Source organism: Microchirus variegatus (assembly GCF_963457635.1).
Source record: "Microchirus variegatus genome assembly, chromosome: 5".
NCBI classification, from domain to species: Eukaryota; Metazoa; Chordata; class Actinopteri; order Pleuronectiformes; family Soleidae; genus Microchirus; species Microchirus variegatus.
This window is the reverse complement of record NC_139806.1, coordinates 25,469,607-25,491,105: the sequence shown is the minus strand read 5'-3', so window position 1 is coordinate 25,491,105 and position 21,499 is coordinate 25,469,607. Positions and strand designations below refer to the sequence as shown.

The 21,499-nt window shown below is 38.7% G+C and overlaps 1 protein-coding gene across 2 annotated transcripts; it reads left to right on the top strand.

Moving 5' to 3' along the window:
- The first annotated feature begins 2,318 nt into the window (after positions 1-2,318).
- map3k7cl (map3k7 C-terminal like) lies at positions 2,319-20,470 on the top strand. Of its 2 annotated transcripts, none has more exons than XM_083890413.1 (5): positions 2,319-2,672; positions 4,869-4,950; positions 9,156-9,214; positions 10,745-10,860; positions 19,626-20,470. In XM_083890413.1, exons 2-5 carry the CDS (start codon positions 4,875-4,877, stop codon positions 19,804-19,806), a joined length of 432 nt encoding a protein of 143 aa, XP_083746539.1. In that variant the 5' UTR covers positions 2,319-2,672; positions 4,869-4,874; the 3' UTR covers positions 19,807-20,470. The 2 variants fall into 2 exon arrangements, with proteins under 2 accessions (XP_083746539.1, XP_083746538.1); XM_083890412.1 differs by having other exon boundaries at positions 2,319-2,679.
- Positions 20,471-21,499: the final 1,029 nt, after the last annotated feature.

Below are 21,499 nucleotides of genomic sequence, written 5' to 3'. Positions count from 1 at the left end.
ACACGGAAAATTGGTTACAAACTTTGTTGTCTGTGGACGTTTTTAAAATCAAGTCAGAATTGAGAATCTAGTGTGCGGTTTCAAATGAAACTGAAAAATGTATTTTCACAACCCTGGATTACAGACGACGACAAACAGAACTTCCAATGCTTTTTGAGGTAAATTGGCAGCTGTTGCCTTTAGCTCTTCCTGCTTGTCAAGCAAGTAAAACTACTTGAATTTTGGGGCAAAAAATGCACCACAGACATCACAACATTCCCCTCTCTCGTCTAATATTTACACATAGAGGAACTTGTGCATTTCTTGAGGAGTTTGCAGCTTTTCGACCTCTCGGTGCATCTTGGATGTCCCATATATATAATAAATCCCCTGAACCTGTCAGGTCTGGTTCATGTTCCTCGACACAAGGCTCTGAACTGTAACTACTAAGTGCAGTCGAATCAAATCTGGAGTATGACTCCGGCATAAAAGCGCGGCAGACATTCGACTCCGTCCCATCCATCACAATGAGACGAGCGGTCTCTGGGCCTGATCAGCCAGGCCCGTGTCAACAGCCTGTCAATGAAGACAAACGAGGAGGGAGGAGGTCTCTTGGAAGTGCAGCGTGTAATTTATCTCTCTGTCTCTCACTCTCTTTTCTGTCTGTGTCTTGCCTTTCTCTCACGCCAGCACCTGTGAGCCTGGCAGTAAATAATTGAGAGGGAATGCTGTCATCTGCTGGTGTGCAGGTGAAGTGGCCTCATGGACATAAAGCGGCAACCGATCACAGCGGTAAATCAGAGCATTAAAAAAAAGCCCTGAACGCTATTTCAATTAATGATGCGTCCCCTTTTTTTTAAAAGCCCATCCTCACTTGCTTAAGGTCAGCTCAGCTTTTATTATGATGTTGTGTATAGACCTATATAAATTCACATCATAAACATTCATACCACTCATAAACACGCCAACAGATGGGAAGAAGTATAGTGCCTCTTCATCCGTTTTACAAGATGAGAATATCTGGACTTTTTATTGTTTTGTTTTTGTGTTTGTTTCAAAATCCTCTGAAATTCTTATTGTTTTATATTTTGTGCACTTTTGTGTCTGCAGCCTGGTGGTGATGCATGTTTCAGACGATCCAACTGAGCTTGAAATGGTTTATTTACCATTTAACTCGCTTCATCTAAATAATCATGCACTTTGGTAGAATTTGACCAAGTTAATATCTAATAACGATGCTAATCTTTGGAAATAAGGGCAGCCAATGGTTAGTAATCGATGGCCACTTTTCTTTTTTCCTCCATCTGTGAAAATAACAGCTTAATTTTAACAAATTATCAACAACATTTGCTTTACCAAATCTCCCTGGAAGAAGAGATATTGTATCTCAATGGGACCTTCCTGGCTAAATAAAGGATAAATCAAATAAAAAATGTAAATTTTACATTACAACTTAGCATCTGCCTCTCCAATCTTAATTTCCCGGGCAGCTCTCTAGTGCAGTTGTACATTTTAAATAAGAATAAGATATAAGTTATAGAAACATGAAATGTGTACTGTAAATCAGATGAAAGTGGATAAAGTTTTACAGTATTGGCCCAATCCTTTGATAGTCAGCTGAAATACTTCACTTTTGACGTACAAATGACCACTTAAAGTAGATAGAAGTATAATGACTGAGCTTAGATTGATGTTGTTTTGTACATTAAGAACATTTTGTTGATAAAACACAGTTTTTCTCTCATTGTGTTTTGACTATAGCAGTGTATTATATTATACAAAGACACAGCACCTCTGTTATCTTGTGTTCTGCTTATGTGAATGAAGTTTATTGCCATTTCTGTGTCTTAAAACAATCACCTCCTGTGCCTCTGTATCAGTCTAATTAAAAAAACTATTCAAAACTGGCTAAAGTTGACTAGATTCTGCAGATTTGCTTAAATTATAAGTTAAAAAGTCTGTTTTTCGAATTTGGGGTTAAGCTTCTGTGGAATTCTTCTTGAAACAATCACCTCCTGTAGATTTGAATCAGTCTAAATTGATGTATCCCCAAATCTTCCTCTTGCAAAGACAAACACTGGAGTTCTCTATTTCCTTCCGCAGGAGCTTTTATAGCTCGAGATGTTCATTCTGAGCCACTGCCTCATTGCACAGCTATTGCAGCAGAGCCAAAGTCCATCCCGGCGGCATGACCGTGTCTCTCAAAACAGTGCCGGCTCTATGGGCATTTTTGCGGGCTAAAGTCATGTCATCTGAGACATTTAATTGGACTCGGGCCGCCGCAGGGGGACAGCGGAGCGGCATTCCTCCACCGCTTTATCGCCCTGTTGTGTTGCTCTCCGCCGCGTGGCTGCAGCAAGACCGTGCGCAATCACGCGTCCGTGCGCAGGCGACGCTGAGCTGCTCGGGGTTTCCTCTGACTGACACAAAGGCAGCGGACGCCTCACGTACGCGGCGGAAAACTGTAGGGAATAAACCAGTATCAAGTGGAGTGGAGACCAGCGTTCGGAGAGAGACGTGTGCCATCTTTGCTGGATTTGCGCGCAGGGGCGCATCAGCAGAGAGACGAACTGCGCGCTTTCTCTGGAGAGACCTCAGCTGTGGTTCGACTAGGGACGAACTTGAGGACAACACTGCTGATTTAAAACTTAATACCCACTAAATTTCCTGGTTCGGGTCCGTAGCTGCTTCAGGTAACAGGTAACATGACCCAAATAGGCATTTTTCACCCTTGAGCACAATAGAAATTGTCCATAATGCACTACCTTTTATCATAATGTGAATTATGTGCTTATTATATCAACAATATTGTACTTTTACATCTACTAATACGGCATCATATTTTATAACAGCACTAATAAACCAGTATATCATCAAAAAGGGTCTTATTTGCTTGTGTGGAAGGTCATTGAGGTCTGCTGTGTGAGACAGGGGGTTTATCAGGGTTAAAGTAGCCAAATGCTCTGATATAAAAAGCTCGTACCTCTACTGGAAACTGGAAGAGGGGACAAAATCCAGACCTCGAGCCGGTCTGTCAGAGCTCCCTAATTATTTAATCCCACCGCAGTAATTCCAAGAGCATGATGAAAGTGTTGTTCTGTGTGTGGGTGGCCTTCATAACTGACTGGACACCTCATGCACATCAAACTAAGGTTGTAACTATTTTTATTTACAGATCTACTGTTGATTTTCTTGTCGTTAAAGCTGCGGTAGAAAGGATTGGTTGATTGTTTAGTTTTCACCTGTAAGGAGCATTTTTGGGATGTGTCTCTCTGTCCTGAGCTTCTGTCAACACTTATTTCATACAATAAGGCAACCTCTCCATCTTTGGAAGGATTATGTTAACACATTAATTAGCCAACTCTCTCAGAATTTTCTTTTTTTTAGGTTTCTTTGCAGCATAGGGAGTTGTTGCCTGCTCTGGAATAGCAATCAATCCACTAAAGGAACATTTATGCAGAGTTGATTTAGTAGAGCAGTTAATAGGAGCATTAACTCTCTCTCTGAACTGCAGTGTGATTGGTCAAAGTCTTATGTGAAGGAACAGAATTAGCCGGAAGAGGTGTAGAAGTGTTATAAACACTATAAATCCTGCCTACCGTACCTGTAAAGGTGCAGTATGTAACATTTAGGAGGGTTTGTTTGCCGATATTAAAGGTGCCATACGTAAGAATGTGGCCCAAAACGGTTACTACATTCAAATTCAAAATACCAAAGTTTTTTAGGTTTGGTTTTCTGACCTAACTGGCAACCCGTGGTTGCTCGGCAGCTGAGACTCTACTGACTGCAATGATTGGTAGACGGCGGTAGGTGGCGCCACATGCCAAAACATGATTTCAAAACATAAACGTGATTTGCAAGTCTGCAAAATATATTTTTTTATTGCAAATATTTTGTCTGTACTGTTGTTGTTGTTGGTGAGTTCAGTTTGTTATATGAACATTATTCCTGATACTCTGTGACATATTAGGAGGATTTTATGGCCAGTTGCTTTAGATTTATTACATAATGCACCTTTAAATAAGGTATGTATATTAGTGTTTCTATATGCAAGTTTATTTTCAATATCCTTAGAATGAGCCGCCATGTTTCTACAGTCTGAATGACTAACTTAAAAGCATCTGTATCCATGGAAACCTGAGCTAATAACAACATGATGTGTGTGCAGACAACAAAGGGTGAGTATTGGAGTCTTATTCTTGCAATCTGCAGTCTCACCATTAGATGTCACTAAATCTTCCGCACGAGACCTTTTAAATAAGCATTATTATTATTTGATGTTAATAATAAAAATTATACAATTCCCTAAGGTGGCATTTCCTGACGTAAAAATACCCAGTCTATGACAAATCTCATGAATGTACCATAGATGTGACTTTGTTTACGTCGCCGTGTTGGCAGGAAAAGCTTCATTTCAGTCATTCGTGATAAACTTTCCCTCATCCTAACCTGGAGAAAGCTCAGAAATTGCAATAAAAGCAAGTCAAAAAATAAGCAACATATGAAAGCACGTATTCGATTTTGTACCTGATTGGAGTGGAGGCCGTCGCCTGTAGATTCCCATCGCTCCGTCTTCTACGCTCACTTTGAGCGTGTTTTACAGCAGTGAACCAACTCGACTGTCTCTCTGGATTTTAAGAGGGAACCAATAAATGTTCACCCGTTTGATTTACCCCCTGACTGACGTTTGGCTGACATATTGCCAGCTATATACGTTGCCTGCATCTATGGATTTGAACGTCGCTGGCTTCCTGCCAAAATGGCGTTATTTAGCCTGTGACTGTTGCATGGCTCGAGTATTCTATACATACATTTTAAAGAATATGTATTTCAATGACATCATGGATGATCGATGTACTAACAGCTCTGTTTTTGTTTCTTGTGGCTAGGGATAAATGATCACCTCAACCAGACGAGTGTCTCCTGATAAATCTGAAGTTAGAATCGCCTTCAGCCTCAATGACACATCAGGTAAACACACTGAAATATACAACAACTTCATCTTTAGTTGTATCTGATGGTTACGTTCACATGTGCTGAAGCCCGGAGCTGCACTTCCACTATGTGTGGAACACATTCTTGCATTCTTCCCAGCAAAACAGACCCGGCAATCCGCCCGTGGCGAAACACCCTCCCCCTTTCCCCCCGCCCCCCTCGCACCCTATCACTTTAACTGTGTCGTGCTCCGCGCTGAGACAGGTGTAACTCTATTTCTGTTGGACCTCATCATATTAAAAACAAAACCACACACACACACTCACTCGTGTGTGCAGCTGTGCACTTCCAGAACGCACATGTATGCAGCCCACACAAAGCACATTGTTGCCCGGAATGGGATTATTCTATTATTCAATCTTCGGGCCTAAATTTACACACTCGGCCACGCTCACGTACGCTCACCTGACACTTTATTAGACACACCTGTTCCACTGACTGCATTTAGCGATGCAGACATGGTCGAAACGAGCTGCTGAAGTTCTAATCGAGCATCAGAATCGGGAATAAAAGTGACTTTGACGATTTCAGAAACTGCTGGTCTTCTGGGATACTCGTGTATATTCGCACAGGGCGTGAACAAAGAAAGAGAAAATATCCACCGAGCATCATCGCTCCTCTGGGTGATAAATTAGTTGTCGGTGCCAGAGGTCAGGGGAGAAAGTCAAGACAGGTTTGAAATGATAGAAAGGCAACAGCAACTGAAATAACCACTCATTAAATCAACACAGTCTATAAAAATGGACGCAGTGTTAGGTCTACAAAACACAAAATTTGACTGTTTTTGAAACGAGGAATCCACAAATGTCACCTGCAACCAGAATCCAACTGGATGATACCAAATGAAAATCACACTCACTCAAAATCACGCCTATTTTTCTTTAAATCAGAACATAATTTACAAAATGACCATCATGTTCCACTGAAGGCATCCTGTTACTATAGATTGAGAACATTATTCTCATTCTAGTGGAGTCGCCCTCTGGTGGCTAAATTCTACTTCCTACTTCACTTTTCAAGCATCCATTTTTTAAAAATATACGGTCTATACCAGGGGTGTCAAACATACGGCCCGGGGGCCATAGTTGGTCTGCCAGAGGGTCCAATGCGGCTCACAGGATGAATTTGTGAAAATGTCAACGTCAAATACAATATTTTTCACTTCCAGATACCTGTGACTAAATGTTTGTGCCTTTATAGATCATGTGTACATGGTCAATTTAGGCATAATATTGTTGAAATTGCACATATTTCTCAAGAAATTTCATGTTTTGTGAAAAAGATCCTTCACAAAATTCTTCATGAAGTTCTTGTTGTTCATAAGTTATTATGCTATTATTTTACTGGTCCGGCCCACTTGAGATCAAATTGTGCTGTATGTGGCCCCTCAACAAAAATGAGTTTGACACCCCTGGTCTATACACTCTTAGAAATAAAAGTGCTAAGTAGTAGAAAGGTTCTTCGGCTTGTCCTCATAGGAGAACCCTTTTTGGCTCCATAAAGGTTGGAGGGTTCCAGGTAGAACCCTTTTAAAACCCTTTATTCAGGAAAGGGCTCTCTGGATCAAAATGGTTCTTACTGGAACCATTAGTGTTACCAAGAACCCTTGAAGCAGATGGTTCCAGGTAGAACCTCAGCCCTTGTAGAAGGACTCTTTTGGAACCCTTATTTCTAAGAGTGTAGTTTGGACCAGAAGACAGGTGTGCCAGAGCAGCAGAAGACCACACCTGCTGCTTCACTTGGTGTCCCGTGTACCTAATAAAGTGGCCGGCGAGTGGTATAATGTGCGGTGCTCGTTGCTGTCTGTCTGTCAGGATGTTTTACTGCAGTGAGGCCAGGCCTTGGGACAGCAGCTGCAGCGATGCAATGGCAGAGTCAGGTTTCCCCCCCCCCCCAAACTCCTCTAATACTAACAGTGTCCTGCAGCCTGATTCACTGTTCAGCTTTTAGAAACACTGTCCTATATTTATAAGCAGTTAACACTTACAGTCCTGCTCCACCCAGGATGTGAGTTGAAGGACTGCGGTTGAAAGAGCACCCTCAAATCTCCATACACTCAAAGTTCTGCTTTGCATTTGCACATGCTCCGTCTTTTTTAGTAAGTTAAATCTTGCTGCCTCGTTTATAATCTCAAAAAACTTTATTTAAATATGTTAATGCTTAAGAACAATGAAGTTATTGTACCTATATTCACATTACATATCTATTTATTTTCAGATTGTGCTTTATTTATTGAAATTCTATGCATTCATCTATGAATGGTCAAAATGACATGAATCATTAACTTCAGTGCCATGTTGATGTTTTGCAACCTGACAGTGTCCAATGAAACCAGGCTCCTATTGGACAATAACAGCTGTCAATCACGCTGCTGTCCACTCATGTGGGCTTTACTTTATCGTCTAGCTTCCTCAGAATTGGAACATTATTTCCAGAAATTGATATGAGACAAAAAAAACTAGAGATTAGGCCTGAACACTTTTGAATAAATATTTAATTGCGATTATTATTATCAGAGCGAATGGTCATTTTCACGTTGTTATTCTCATTTTCATTCTAAAAACATATTTAAAGTGATTATCGTGTGATGTTAGTGCAGATCTGAAGATGTTCTCTTCAATCTGTAGAATAATATGTGTACAGATCAAGACAATAATGAATCCAAAATGATATTTTGACACAAATTGCAGTAGGTTATATTGCGATTTTGATAATATTTTGATGAATTGTTCAGCCAGACGAAAGATTGAGACCTTTAACTCCTGAGGAAATCGTTTTACAATGTAAATCAAGTCTAACTGCCTTCTTTTTGCAACCAGTGGTGTTGCCCCCTAGTGGCCATTCATAATATTGTGACTTCCTGATTGACTTCAACGAGAAAACCAGACCACTCAGTGCTTTTTTAAAAATATATATAGTGTATGGTTCAGACACATTAGGTGACCCGACCGTCTAAAATCTAACCCTGTATCTGGATCCGTCCCAGACGATCATGTTGTTGACTCGTTCAACTCGTGTTCTGAGTTGGTTGACTGAGACCTGATGCACCATCTGGGATCATCAACTAGGCCCTTCATGACTTAGTGCCAGACATAGTTCTAACCCCACACTGTGTGAGTGTCAATCCCGAGCTTGAGAACTGTATTTATTCCTCGTCATAATTGGCCCCATGGCTGCATGCTGGCCCACTAATACTCCTGCATTTAGAAAGTTGCATCATCCCCTGGATTCTCCACATGTGTTCCACCTCCAGGGGGGACATTACTGGCGGAGGCAGAGGCTGGTGCAGACAACCCGTCTGTTTCTGTCTGTCTGGCTGTCAGTGTGTCTGGGCCGTCCATACGTCTGGTCTGCTCTGTCCTTTCTCTGTTTGTCTGTCTGCTCACCGGCCCTCTGGATTCTTCCCCAGCATGTATTCAGTGTAACGGCTTATCAATGCTGTTCAGCTAAAGGCCACGGCTCGTTTATTAGTGCGCCGCTGTGTTGCTATGTTGTTGTGTCATATAATTGGCCCATATAATGTTTCATTTTGGGAGATTTTATGAGACGCGTGGACATTTATAGGCAATGCCTGAAGATTAAGTGACTTGGCTGCACACCGAGGGCATAAAGCCAAGAATAAAAACGTATATAGTTAAATGAAGACGTGCCATTATGTTGACTTGCCAATTGAAGTTTGAAGAGAACTCTATAAAAAAAGGATTAATTAAAGCAACTTTTTTTTACCTTAAAATAACAGCCTTTAATCATTAGGTGGTGGTGATGGGTCACTAACAGTCCACACCAAATTCTCACTTGCTGCGGCGATAGATATAAAATGCTGCTTTAAATAAACACCTTGCATCGTTGTTCAACAGTAAAAGTTAAAATATAATTTTAATTTAATACAGTATTTGAATCTCTGCAAGCTGACAATCCAATAGTACTTCAATTCATGGAGATTATGACGTCAATTAAAGGAGAATTCACAAAGTAGGGGTTGAAAGTGGAGTAAATAAATATTAACCCCCAAAATGAAAAATGTATGATTACATCACTTTTTGAAAGGAATCGTCCTATGTACCAAATACTTTCACCTGTATTCTAACTTGTATTTGTAGTATTTTACAGTTTTCTAAGTCTGTATATTGACAGAAAAAAGCTTAATGTGTAAATAAATGACTCTTGTCTTTTATCACTAGATGTAAAAGATGTGGAGGACCTCGCTCAGACTTTCCCGGACCTCGAACAGCGATTACAGGTATGCAGTTTGTATCGTACTATACTCGTGTTATATGGAATACAATGGAGGGGAGAACATCAAAACATCATTGTTATTAGTTAACAAATATTTCATGACTGGCTCTGATGGTGTGGTTAGATTTTCTTATAATACAGTGGATTATTAATAACAGAAAGGTAGATTTTGATCATTTTTTTTGTAGATAATTCATTCAATTAGTTTGTTTTGATTAGTTTTTACAGCGAGTTTGCTAGTTTTTATTAGTCTATTTTTTGCAAATGCTTTGTTTTAGTGTTTGTTGTTTGCATTATTTGCCAGGTGCAAGATTCAGAAAGGTCATAATAAGTATTGTGTGTCATAAAAACCCCAGCAAAAGGTGCAATTTCAAAAGTTTATCAGGACAGACATTGCATATTGTGAAAGGTAAAAAAAAATTATAGCCAACAGATTAAACATAACATATGTGTCAAGAGGGTTTTAATGATTATTATGTATGTTGCGACACATCTATAAGTATATAAACACTCCAAAAATCCAATTGAATCTGTGAAATTTGGAACTTTTGCTACTACTTTATATGCAACAATGCATAAGAAAAATGAAAAAAATGTATATTGTAAAGCCTGAATATGTGACCTATAACCACACACCCCCAGGATGTCCATATAAGGAGTTGTGCGTTATTCCCACGGCAATTTACTGAGGGTCTGTGCCGCGTAAAGGGTTAACTTTCAAAAACGTTCAAAATTGCCGGCAGCGCAAAAAATAAATCCACTTCATATGAACCCAAAAAGGATTATGTATTAAACACATTTAGAAAGATGAAAACTATGCACATTTTCAACTACAATTTTAGTTCCTGTTGTTTTATTTTTTTTAACAAAACTCTAGTTTTTATTTTTATTTCAGTGTTTTGTTTTGTTTTTAATTGTAGTTTTTGTTAACTTTAATAACCTTGAGAAACACACACTCATTTTATTCAGAGCTGAGTTGCTAAATAAGGAGAAGCCTGAGGTTAGTTCATCCGAACTGTAAATCAATGGTTGTGTGTGTGTATGTGTGTGTGTATGTGTGTGTGTGCGTGCTATTAGTGTATAAGTGTTGTCATTGAATTATCCTTCAGCGAGTGCCAGTGCCAGGGTCACACACAGTGTGACAGAGTATCAGATGAGGACAGTAGTAGAGCAGTGAATGTTCGCTGCCTGCCATAAACTGTGCACAACTGTGGCTTCTGCTTTTTTTTTATTGTGTAACACGTGACCTTAGAGTACAATAACAATATGGTAACGATATAGTAATCATCATTACAATTTCTTCGTCTTGTTTATCATGGGGCGCAATCACTATTGCACCTTGTACTCGATAACATTTGATTTACAAATCTATCATAGGCCTGTTGCCCTCATATTTGTCCTTCTCCATCTTACCTACTCAGGTCAGTCTTAGCTTGTGTTGCCAGGACTTCTACTGTCTGCTCTAGAAGAACCCAAAGGTTTGGGTTCAATCAAAATGGGTAAATGACGCATCTCTGTGCCGTCTCTGTTCCAGCCGGTTCCTCCCTGTGTGTCTCTGAGGGAGAGTGTTCAGGTGTACAAGGAGCACTGCAGGATGGCCAGAGAGTTCCATCAGGTCAAACACGACATCTCTGTGCTCGAGGAACACAAGTAAGATACACACACACACACACACACACACACACACACACACACACACACACACACACATTCTTGTACTTGCAGCATACTGAGGACCGGGTAAAAGAGCTGACAAAGTGAGGACCAGCATTTCCACTTTATAAATCAACACAATTACAAATATCTACTTCATGAATGACATCTACTAAAATTTGACCCAAAATGTTTGGTCCAAATTTTAAAAAAGAATTTGACCCAAAAGTTGACAAAAACGTCATACTATACTGTCATCCAAAATTTGAAAAAAAATTTGACCCAACATTTTTGATCCAAAATTTGAAAAAAAAATTGATGCAACATTTTTGGTCCAAAATTAAAAAAAAAATTTGACCCAAAATGTTTGGTCCAAAATTTGAAAAAAAAAATTGACGCAAAAATTTTGGTCCAAAATTTGAAAAACCAAATTTGACCCAAAATGTTTGGTCCAAAATTTTTAAAAAGAATTTGACCCAAAAGTTGACAAAAACGTCATACTATACTGTCATCCAAAATTTGAAAAAAAATTTGACCCAAAATTTTTGATCCAAAATTTGAAAAGAAAATTGATGCAAAATGTTTGGTCCAAAATTAAAAAAAAAAAATTGGACCCAAAATGTTTGGTCCAAAATTTGAAAAAAAAATTGACGCAAACATTTTGGTCCAAAATTTGAAAAAAAAAATTGGACCCAAAATGTTTGGTCCAAAATTTTTAAAAAGAATTTGACCCAAAAGTTGACAAAAACGTCATACTATACTGTCATCCAAAATTTGAAAAAAAATTTGACCCAAAATTTTTGATCCAAAATTTGAAGTCAACTGGTCAACGGTGGACTCCTCTGGCAACTACGGTGGCCTTCCAGGACCACAACTCTTTCCACTCTTCCTCCTTCTTCTTTTTTATGGTTTATTCCCTTCCTTTATGAGACCTTGTTCATCAAAACATGACACAAATGTCTGTTTGAAACATCCTAATGGCCTTTGCCTGAAGTTAATAAAAAATTGGAGCCAAAATGTTTGGTCAAAAATTTCAAAAGAAAATTGACGCAAAATTTTTGGTCCAAAATGTGAAAAAAAAAATTGGACCCAAAATGTTTGGTCCAAAATTTGAAAAAAAAATTGACGCAAAATGTTTGGTCCAAAATTTTTAAAAAGAATTTGACCCAAAAGTTGACAAAAACGTCATACTATACTGTCATCCAAAATTTGGAAAAAAATTTGACCCAACATTTTTGGTCCAAAATTTGAAAAAAATGGATGCAAAATTTTTGGTCCAAAATTAAAAAAAAAAAAATTCGACCCAAAATGTTTGGTCCAAAATTTAAAAAAAAAATTTGACGCAACATTTTTGGTCCAAAATTTGAAAAAAAAAATTGGAGCCAAAATGTTTGGTCAAAAATTTTAAAAGAAAATTGACGCAAAATTTTTGGTCCAAAATGTGAAAAAAAAAATTGGACCCAAAATGTTTGGTCCAAAATTTGAAAAAAAAATTGACGCAAAATGTTTGGTCCAAAATTTGACAAAAAAAGTCATACTATACTATGTCGTCCAAAATTTATTTATTTATTTTTTTTTTTTGACAAACACACACACACATTCTTGTACTTGCTGCATACTGAGGACCGGGTAAAAGAGCTGACAAAGTGAGGACCAGCATTTCCACTTTATAAATCAACACAATTACAAATATCTACTTCATGAATGACATCTACTAAAATTTGACCCAAAATGTTTGGTCCAAAATTTTTAAAAAGAATTTGACCCAAAAGTTGACAAAAACGTCATACTATACTGTCATCCAAAATTTGAAAAAAAATTTGACCCAACATTTTTGATCCAAAATTTGAAAAAAAAATTGATGCAAAATTTTTGGTCCAAAATTAAAAAAAAAAAATTGGACCCAAAATGTTTGGTCCAAAATTTGAAAAAAAATTTGACGCAAAAATTTTGGTCCAAAGTTTGAAAAAAAAATTTTGACCCAAAATGTTTGGTCCAAAATTTTTAAAAAGAATTTGACCCAACATTTTTGGCCCAAAATTTGAAAAAAAATTGATGCAAAATGTTTGGTCCAAAATTAAAAAAAAAAAAAATTCGACCCAAAATGTTTGGTCCAAAATTTGAAAAAAAATTTGACGCAACATTTTTTGGTCCAAAATTTGAAAAAAAAAATTGGACCCAAAATGTTTGGTCCAAAATGTGAAAAAAAAAATTGGACCCAAAATGTTTGGTCAAAAATTTGAAAAGAAAATTGACGCAAAATTTTTGGTCCAAAATGTGAAAAAAAAAATTGGACCCAAAATGTTTGGTCCAAAATTTGAAAAAAAAATTGACGCAAAATGTTTGGTCCAAAATTTGACAAAAAAAGTCATACTATACTATGTCGTCCAAAATTTATTTTTTTTTTATTTTTTTTGACAAACAGAGTATAGCATGTTATAGCAACCTTAGGAAGTGATTTCAATGAAAACAAAGTGAGGACCGACCAAAATATCCTCACTCCGTAAAAATGTCCTCACTTTGTTGGTTAAAAACCCTCACTGGTACTCAGTATGCCGCAAGTACAAGAACACACACACACACACACAATGTGTGCTCACAATAACCCGTTTGTTGCAAAGTAAAGAGTTTGTATCTGCATCACTGTTTACACCTGTATGATAGATAGATAGATAGATAGATAGATAGATAGATAGATAGATAGATAGATAGATAGATAGATAGATAGATAGATAGATAGATAGATAGATAGATAGATAGATAGATAGATAGATAGAAAGAAAGAAATTAGGGTCAATGTGACTGTCTTTAACTTATTTGTTTAGATATTTGACTAAAATCCACTTCATTAAAGGAAACTAAATTAGATTTTTCTTGTTTTAAAAATTTAAAAAAATCAGATTCACACAACTTTATTTGTCCCAAAGGACAATTAATTTGTCCCCCGAACCAGACACACCGACACACTAAGATATCAAAGTACGAGACTGTACCTAAAAAAGTACAAATGCTTTGTCGCTCCAGTTGTACCCTATCAGGGTACAAGCACTGTACCTACATAAATTAGTACATTTTTGTACCTGCTTGTTTGTACCTCTAAAGAAACATTTCTGCACCAAAAATATATATATATAATATATATATATATATATAAAATATATTATATTTTCCACATAAAACACACAAAAAAATAATATTTTGAACTCATATTTTTCGTTGGTGTCAGATTATTTGTAACATAATGGTGATGGCCACTGGTTGGAAGGGCCCCCTGGGAATCTTTGCTTAGGGCCCCTACAGACTCTAGAATCGCCTCTGATTGGTACACACTGAGAAAGTTATCGTGCTTGTACCCTGATAGGGTACGACTGGAGCGACAAAGCATTTGTACCGTTTTAGGTATGTTGGAGCAGGGCAACATCTCTAACATGCAGGGCAGTGTTCCCTGAGGACCAGGGTTGGGAAACACTGCTTTAAATGACGATCTTTAGGGCTTCAATTCCAGATAGAGTCACCTTTGCTTCAGAGTTTAGTGGAGAGCATTTGGATTTAACAGTGCACCAGATGGCGCTTGTTAGTAGTCTCTAACTGCTTAAAATCTTAAAAACTGCTATATACCATCTCTTACACAGCTGGTATTGCGGTGTGCAATTTTAATTTCCCGTAGTTTTTTTGTTTTTAATTTTATTGTGCAATTAAGTAACTGTAGGGCAAGTGAGGACAACTGTAAAGACGGGGGAAAAGTAAACATCAAAATAGTAAAGAAAGACACTGTGATGGATTAGCGACCTGTACTCGATGTACCCCGCCTTTCACCCTGCTGCATGTCAGCTGGGATTGGTCCCAGTCGCCCCGTGACCCCCATGTGGAGGATAAAGCGTTAGACAAAGGATGGAAAACAAGACGAGTTTAAAATAGACCCAGGTTTCCACTGGTGTGTAGTGGCAGTGTGTAGAAGACGGAAGAGAACGAGAGAAGAGGAAGAAACAACCAAAGAAACACAAACTTAATCATTGAACACATAATTGATATAATGCATCCCCGAGCCCTTAGGTCCCAAAACCAGGTCTAAAAGCCCTGAAAAAGTTGTGGGCCGCAAACAAAATGTCCCTATAAAGATAGGGTTGTACATTTTTTTGGACCTCACAAACATAAAAACACAAATAAACACACACAGGATTGTGCAGTTATTATTCATGGGACACTGCTTCGACATGTCTAACCCCAAACCCTAATCCACAATTCAAATCTCAGCCTAAGAAATTATGTTCTGCCTCATTAGAACCAGTTTTTTCCCTACTGGTCCTGACAAGGTCTGTGTTTATACCAGAAAAGTTTATGAAGACAGTTTATAACACATGTACACACATGTTTGTTGATGCACAAGTGGCTTTAAAGTCAGAATTCTGACTTTAATCTCAGAATTCATGCTGTTTTATTCATTTTGTTTTACTTTCTTTCAAATAAATCTTTTTACATGTGGCCCCTAATCCTCTAATTTTCACTATGATGTTGTTGCCTCAGGAATAAAAAAAAAACAACAGCACTGTTGTTGAAAGAGTGACACCTGCTGTTCGCTTTCATGAACGCACTGAATGTTTCATGCACCCGAGTCTGGGGTGTGTAACACTCTGTGTCCCCTGTGTCCTCAGCAGCTGTGGGTAGACTTAGCAGTGGGATTTTCAAGGTCTTTCGCTGTTACCCTACCGCCTTACACACACACACACACACACACACACACACACGCACACACACACACACACACACACACACACACACGTGCCCTACACCGCTTGGCAGCTCTTAAATAGAGAAGAGCAGGCAGACAGATGGGATGACTGGAGTGCAGCCTTGGGTTTAGATAAGAACATGATGAGTCAGAAGAAAGTCTTCACTCATGGACACATACACATTAAAAAGCCAGATGCACACACACACGTACAGAAACTCAGTGAGACACACTGTGTGGTATAGTCATGACAATAACTTTATTTCTATAACGAGGTTAAAAAGTGATATACATATATATATATATATATATATACATATATATATATATATATATATATATATATATATATAGAATAGAATAATTAAAGTGCTGAATATGAGGCAATAGTACATATAAGTGATGCAATAAGTGAGACTGTCACATCATTTCCAAAGAAGGGGCAATATTATTATTATCTCACTTCTTTTTTTTACTGGTTGGTGATTGTTGGTGATTCAGCAAACAGCAGTAAACACGCGTGACGCAATCGCAGTTTTACTTCCTCCACCGTTCGACAGAGGCACAACACGAACAGAAGTGAGTTTAAAATGTGAAGAATTGACTAAATTCATTTGGTTTTTGTTTGGTATCAAATCGGCTGATGACGCAGGTCGCAAAATAACCCCAGTTGTGCAAAAAATGTGCCAAAGTTGCCCGTGTTACCAAAAAAATAACAATATTTAGTGTTTATATTAGCCTTAAATATGATATTAAAATGATATTCATGATGCACAAGGAATATAATTAACATTTTTGCTTAAATATAGTTTTATATGGTCTTAGATGGTGTGTGAGAATCAGAAACACTTTTTATTGATTTCAAAATAAAAGTCTTCTTATCCTAAAAACACACAAACCACATTTCGTTTTGTTTTTTTTTGCTTCTAAATAAACTCTGGCACTGTTCACTCTAAATCATGACTGTGTTTCCTGTTGGAAACTATTATAAACGTTATGTAACCCTTCAACTGTAGAATCAAACTGTAAGATCATATATTACTATAAGCCTAGACTAATCTTTCATGTTTATTTATTTGTTTATATCGGCTGATATATACATTTTTTCACTATTAATCATCTACCATTTGCACTAAGTTATACATAAGTAGTTGTAAACCCTCATCATTCAGTGATCATGATTGGCAGATTATGTTTTTATGAGTGTGGTGGTCTGTAAATCATCTTATGAAGCAATAAAACTTTGGGTTTTTTTTCTCAAGGAAACCATTAAATATTTAACTTTTCCTTAAACCCTGCTGCTCATAATGATGATGAGCACTGACTGCAGCTTTATTGAGATTTAAACTCAGATGGAGAATATCTCCTCACTGATGACACAAGATCAAAGTGCGCTGAGTTTTACGAACTGTTTTTACTGTCCCACTTACTCGTTGCCGAGTTACAAGTTTTGTTTTTTTGTGGTTGACTTTTCCCAGCTCTGCTGGTCCTGTGAGGTTACGCTGTTTCCATAATTCTTTATGTCTCCGCGGCTTCCTCCCCGCAGTCTCGAAACGAGTCATCTGGAGACCGTAATTTCCTCATAGTAATGAATGTGTGTGATAATCTGCTAATCTGCCTTCTCTTTGAACTGGTGGCCAGTTATTGGTGGCCTTCAGCCATGTAAACTGTCTTCTTGGACTTTTTCCAGCTTAAAATAATTAAAGGAAGAGGGAGGGGGGAGCAGATAATGTAAGAAAATAAACAAACGACGAGGCATTACAGAAATACTACTCTGTTTTATGATGTTTTTATTGAACTGAAGAATTTATTCTTATTTATCTTTTATTAGGATCCACACGAGCTGATGCAGAACAAAATAACAAAAAGTTGCCAGATTTTTACAAACTCTAAATCTATTTTGTTGATTTTAGCAAAGCAATAAGATATTAAATGTTAAAACTCCTCCACACTTTAAGCCATCGATATTTTCGCGCATCTCCAATGCAAGCTCTTCTATTCTCCTCTGGTCTAAATGTCTTTTTTAGGTTTGGTAACGTTCAGCATTTCCAATGCTGCTGGGTTAGGGTCACCACCTGACAAAATTAAAATAGCGAATTTTTTCGTACCACGGCACCGGAGTCCAGGCACCGTTTACCAGTTAGCGCCATTAGCTGTATTAGCTCCTTTAGCGTCGTTAGCGCGCCGACATTCGAAACTGGAGCGGTCAGTATATTTAACGAAAAGAGCAGCGCCACAAATAACCAGCGTACCTGTGTACTGCCTCTGTTTTTAAAGTTTAGAGTTTCTTTAGAGCAGGGGTCACCAACGTGGTGCCCGCGGGCACCTGGTAGCCCGCGGGCAGCCAATACGGTGCCCGCGGGCTCACTTCACTTCACCTCACTTGCATGTATCCGTATGATCTGTCAGTAAAATATCTTTGATATTGTTTATAAAAACTGGTTATCGTTAGGAGTAAGCACTGGAAGGAATGTGTATGCAGTTGAATGCATAATATTAATCATTTAAATGGTAAACAAACAAAAAAATATTATATGGTAGCCCTCCATATTATTTTTTACCCTTAAGGTAGCTCTCTGACTCAAAAAGGTTGGTGACCCCTGCTTTAGAGGCTCATCTTAACAATCGGGAGTCACGTTAACATGACGTCATGCGCGTCTTTTTCAGCCAAAATATTTGCATTAAAAAAAATATTTTGCAGACTGCAAATCATGTTTGTGTTTTGAAATCATGTTTTGGCATGTGGCGCCACCTACCGCCGTCTACCAATCATTGCAGTCATTTGTCATTTTTCACATGCCAGTTAGGTGAAAAAACGAAACTTAAAAGACCTCTGTATTTTGAATTTGAATGTAGTAACCGTTTTTTGGCCACATTCTTACATATGACACCTTTAATAATTGAACACATAATTGATATAATGCATTCCCTAGCCCTTAAGTCCTAAAACCAGGTCTAAAAGCCCTTTAAAGTTGTGGGGCGCAGACAAAATGTCCCCATAAAGATGGTTGTACATTTTTTGGTCCTCACAAACATATAAACACAAGTACACAAACACACAGGATTGTGCAGTTATTCTTCATGGGGACACTGCTTCGACATGCCTAACCCCAAACCCTAATCCGCAAATCAAATCTAAGCCTCAGAAATTATGTTCTGCCTCATTAGAACCAGTTTTTTTCACTACTGGTCCTGACAAGGTCTGTGTTTATACCAGAAAAGGTCCTGAAGACAGTGTATAACCCCATTAGCCACGTAAATTTCAAAATGTCGCCATTTCCAACTAACCTTTTTAATCAGAATTCAATTTCCTGGCCCGATTTCAGTGATTTTGGTGTCAAATGAGAGGTAATATGTACAAAATATGCACAAACACAACATTATTTTGCAAAAGAATGACCCAAGAGGTACGTTCAGTCAAATGTTGGTGCTTCTTTCCACTTCAACAATAATACAACAATGGAGCCATTAGCTGTTTTTTCACTGGCTTCATTGTGTTTCAGCATTTTCACTGAGTGACTTCCATGTCAGTACAAAACTATGTGGTGTAGATTGTGTCCTTTATAGAGTAATGCTGCGTTCCAGAGCCCATCCAAACTAGTTGGACGTGGGACTTATCCTACCTCCAACGAGAAAAAGTGCACTGGAATGCCTGTCGAAACACACTTACTTTTACACTACGGTAAAAGTATACTCATGACGTTTTATATGTATGGCTTTTACATAAACGGCTTGCTTGTGTATGTAAGTAGACTGAATTGCTGACAGTCAAAACGCCTCTTCAAACATAAATCTAAAGCGCCGCGATCGTCCATGTTTTCTAATATTCGACTTCAATTGCTGGAACGCTTTGAAGTAGGAGCTAGTACAATTCAGGTAGGATATGTCCCACATCCCATTTGTTTGGATGGGCTCTGGAACGCAGCATAAGTGTGTCCAGACCTCTAATGGCATGTCTCTGTGTGAGAGAGTGAGAGTAGACGATGCAAACAAGTTGCTCCTAAAAAAATCTTAATGTCATTGGTCCGTGTAGGCGTAAGTTGCTGGCAGAGATGGTGGAGGACGAGAAGGTTGCCGTGGAGATCGCTCGCCTAAAGGAGGAGTTCCGGCGCCTCACGGAGGAGAATCACAACCTGGTGACGGTCCACAACGAGCGCGCTCAGGAGCTGGAGAGGCTGTGCCTGACCGGCGGCACGGGGCAGGACTCCTCGTGACCTCTGAACTCTGCAGAACCTGAGACCCCAGGCAGCTGACCAGGCCCAGAACCAGAGAAAAACACAGGCTATGTCTATGAATCAGCTAATTACACAGAAAGGTGCCGTGTTGTTTTTTTGTCCATGTCTGAGTCATTTGAACCACAGATGCCGCGTCCTCATCAGTGTGAAGTTGTTTCTACTCAGCTATGACACAAGGCCTTTGTCCCCCCCCTCCCCCCTCCAGAGTACTGTTTTGTTATGCTGCAGAACCATTCTGACCACTATTACAAAGCCTTACAGTACATATTTACGCGTCAGCTGCTGTGAATGTGACCAGTTATCTGTCTCAGGTCCTGTGGAGACTCGTTGGAGGGAGCCAGAAGTTGACAAAAATGTGGTCCAAATGTTGTATTTTGAGGAGTTTTCCCTCCTCCCCCCTCTGTCCCACCCCCATCTACTTGCCTGTCAGGTTCCTGTTGCAGTGAAAAAGGAGATGAGTGTTGACCACCATGATAGGGATCGGGGGAAGTGTGCGGCAGTGTAGCAGTGACACAGCACTGTTAAATGAGTTGTACATTTTTTTTTTTTTTGATGTAGCATGTCTCACTCACCTGTAGAAGAGGAAGTGTACAACAAGGTAAAAACTCTTACATGTTTTCCTTGTCTAATAATAAAATGTGTTTTATTTTAACACCAGCTTCAGTTCCTTTCAGTAGTTTCATTTCTCCCTAGTTCTTGTACTGCTTTTGTGTTTGTTCTGGGGCTTTATGTACACGCAGTATTGTGTCGCTTACATGGAAAAAGGAACTCGTTTTTTTTTGTTTTTCTACATGCATAGGTGGATTAGCTCATTCTGGAATTATGAAACAGTCGTCTGATTGGCTCGCCTGAGTCTGGCTTCCTTTTTTCCTCCTTCAAAACATGTGACATTAAAGTTAAGAGGATTATTCTGCTCTGCTGAGCAAACTCACTTTTAACCGACCAGTGTGGGACATTTGGGAGCTTTTATTTGCAGATATTGACTATTGACAACCCATGAATACATTTGTAAATATATTTATGTATACGTTAGACACTAAACAATGGTGTAAAATGAACAAAGTGTGCATTTTGTGAAGTGGAAACTTTAATACAAGATGCACAAGATGCCTGAAAAAGGGAAAGAGTCCTGACTCAGTTGCAATCTGCAGCCTCACCAGCAGATGTCACTATTTATTACACACCGAACCTTTAAAATTCGTACATAGACATAGTCCCGTCTCTCTCGTTCCCACACAAACACAATTAAAACCTGAACTGAGCTCTGGAAAAACAACACGAGCCTGTCGAGACACATTGACATGGACATAATAGCTTGTTATTATGACGGCTCGATTTCATTCGTCTTCCAACACCTTGTTGTCTGCAGTCAGCTGAGGACACGCAGACAAATCTAAAGCCTAAAGACAACACGACAACACACACCGTCCTGTTCAAACACCTCCCCGTTTTAATCTCACCATTGTGTTTGGGTGGAAATCTATAAAAGCTTCTTCTTCTGGTGGGGGGAAGAAGAAAAAAAGCCTTGTTACTTTACGCTGTCGGATCCAAGGGTGGATTGGTTTGGAGTGGGAAAAGTGCTTGCTCATCCTTTATCAGCAAGAGTGCATGAGTCAGCGTTTGCTCTGTTCCACCCAGGGCTGTTGCAACACACTCACACACACACACACAC

Excerpts from the sequence above, each read along its gene's own strand:
- map3k7cl (XM_083890413.1), top strand. The coding sequence starts at position 4,875 with ATGATCACCTCAACCAGACGAGTGTCTCCTGATAAATCTGAAGTTAGA. Across the intron at positions 4,951-9,155 it reads CAGCCTCAATGACACATCAG|ATGTAAAAGATGTGGAGGAC; the intron begins GTAAACACACTG and ends TTTTATCACTAG. Across the intron at positions 9,215-10,744 it reads ACCTCGAACAGCGATTACAG|CCGGTTCCTCCCTGTGTGTC; the intron begins GTATGCAGTTTG and ends TCTCTGTTCCAG.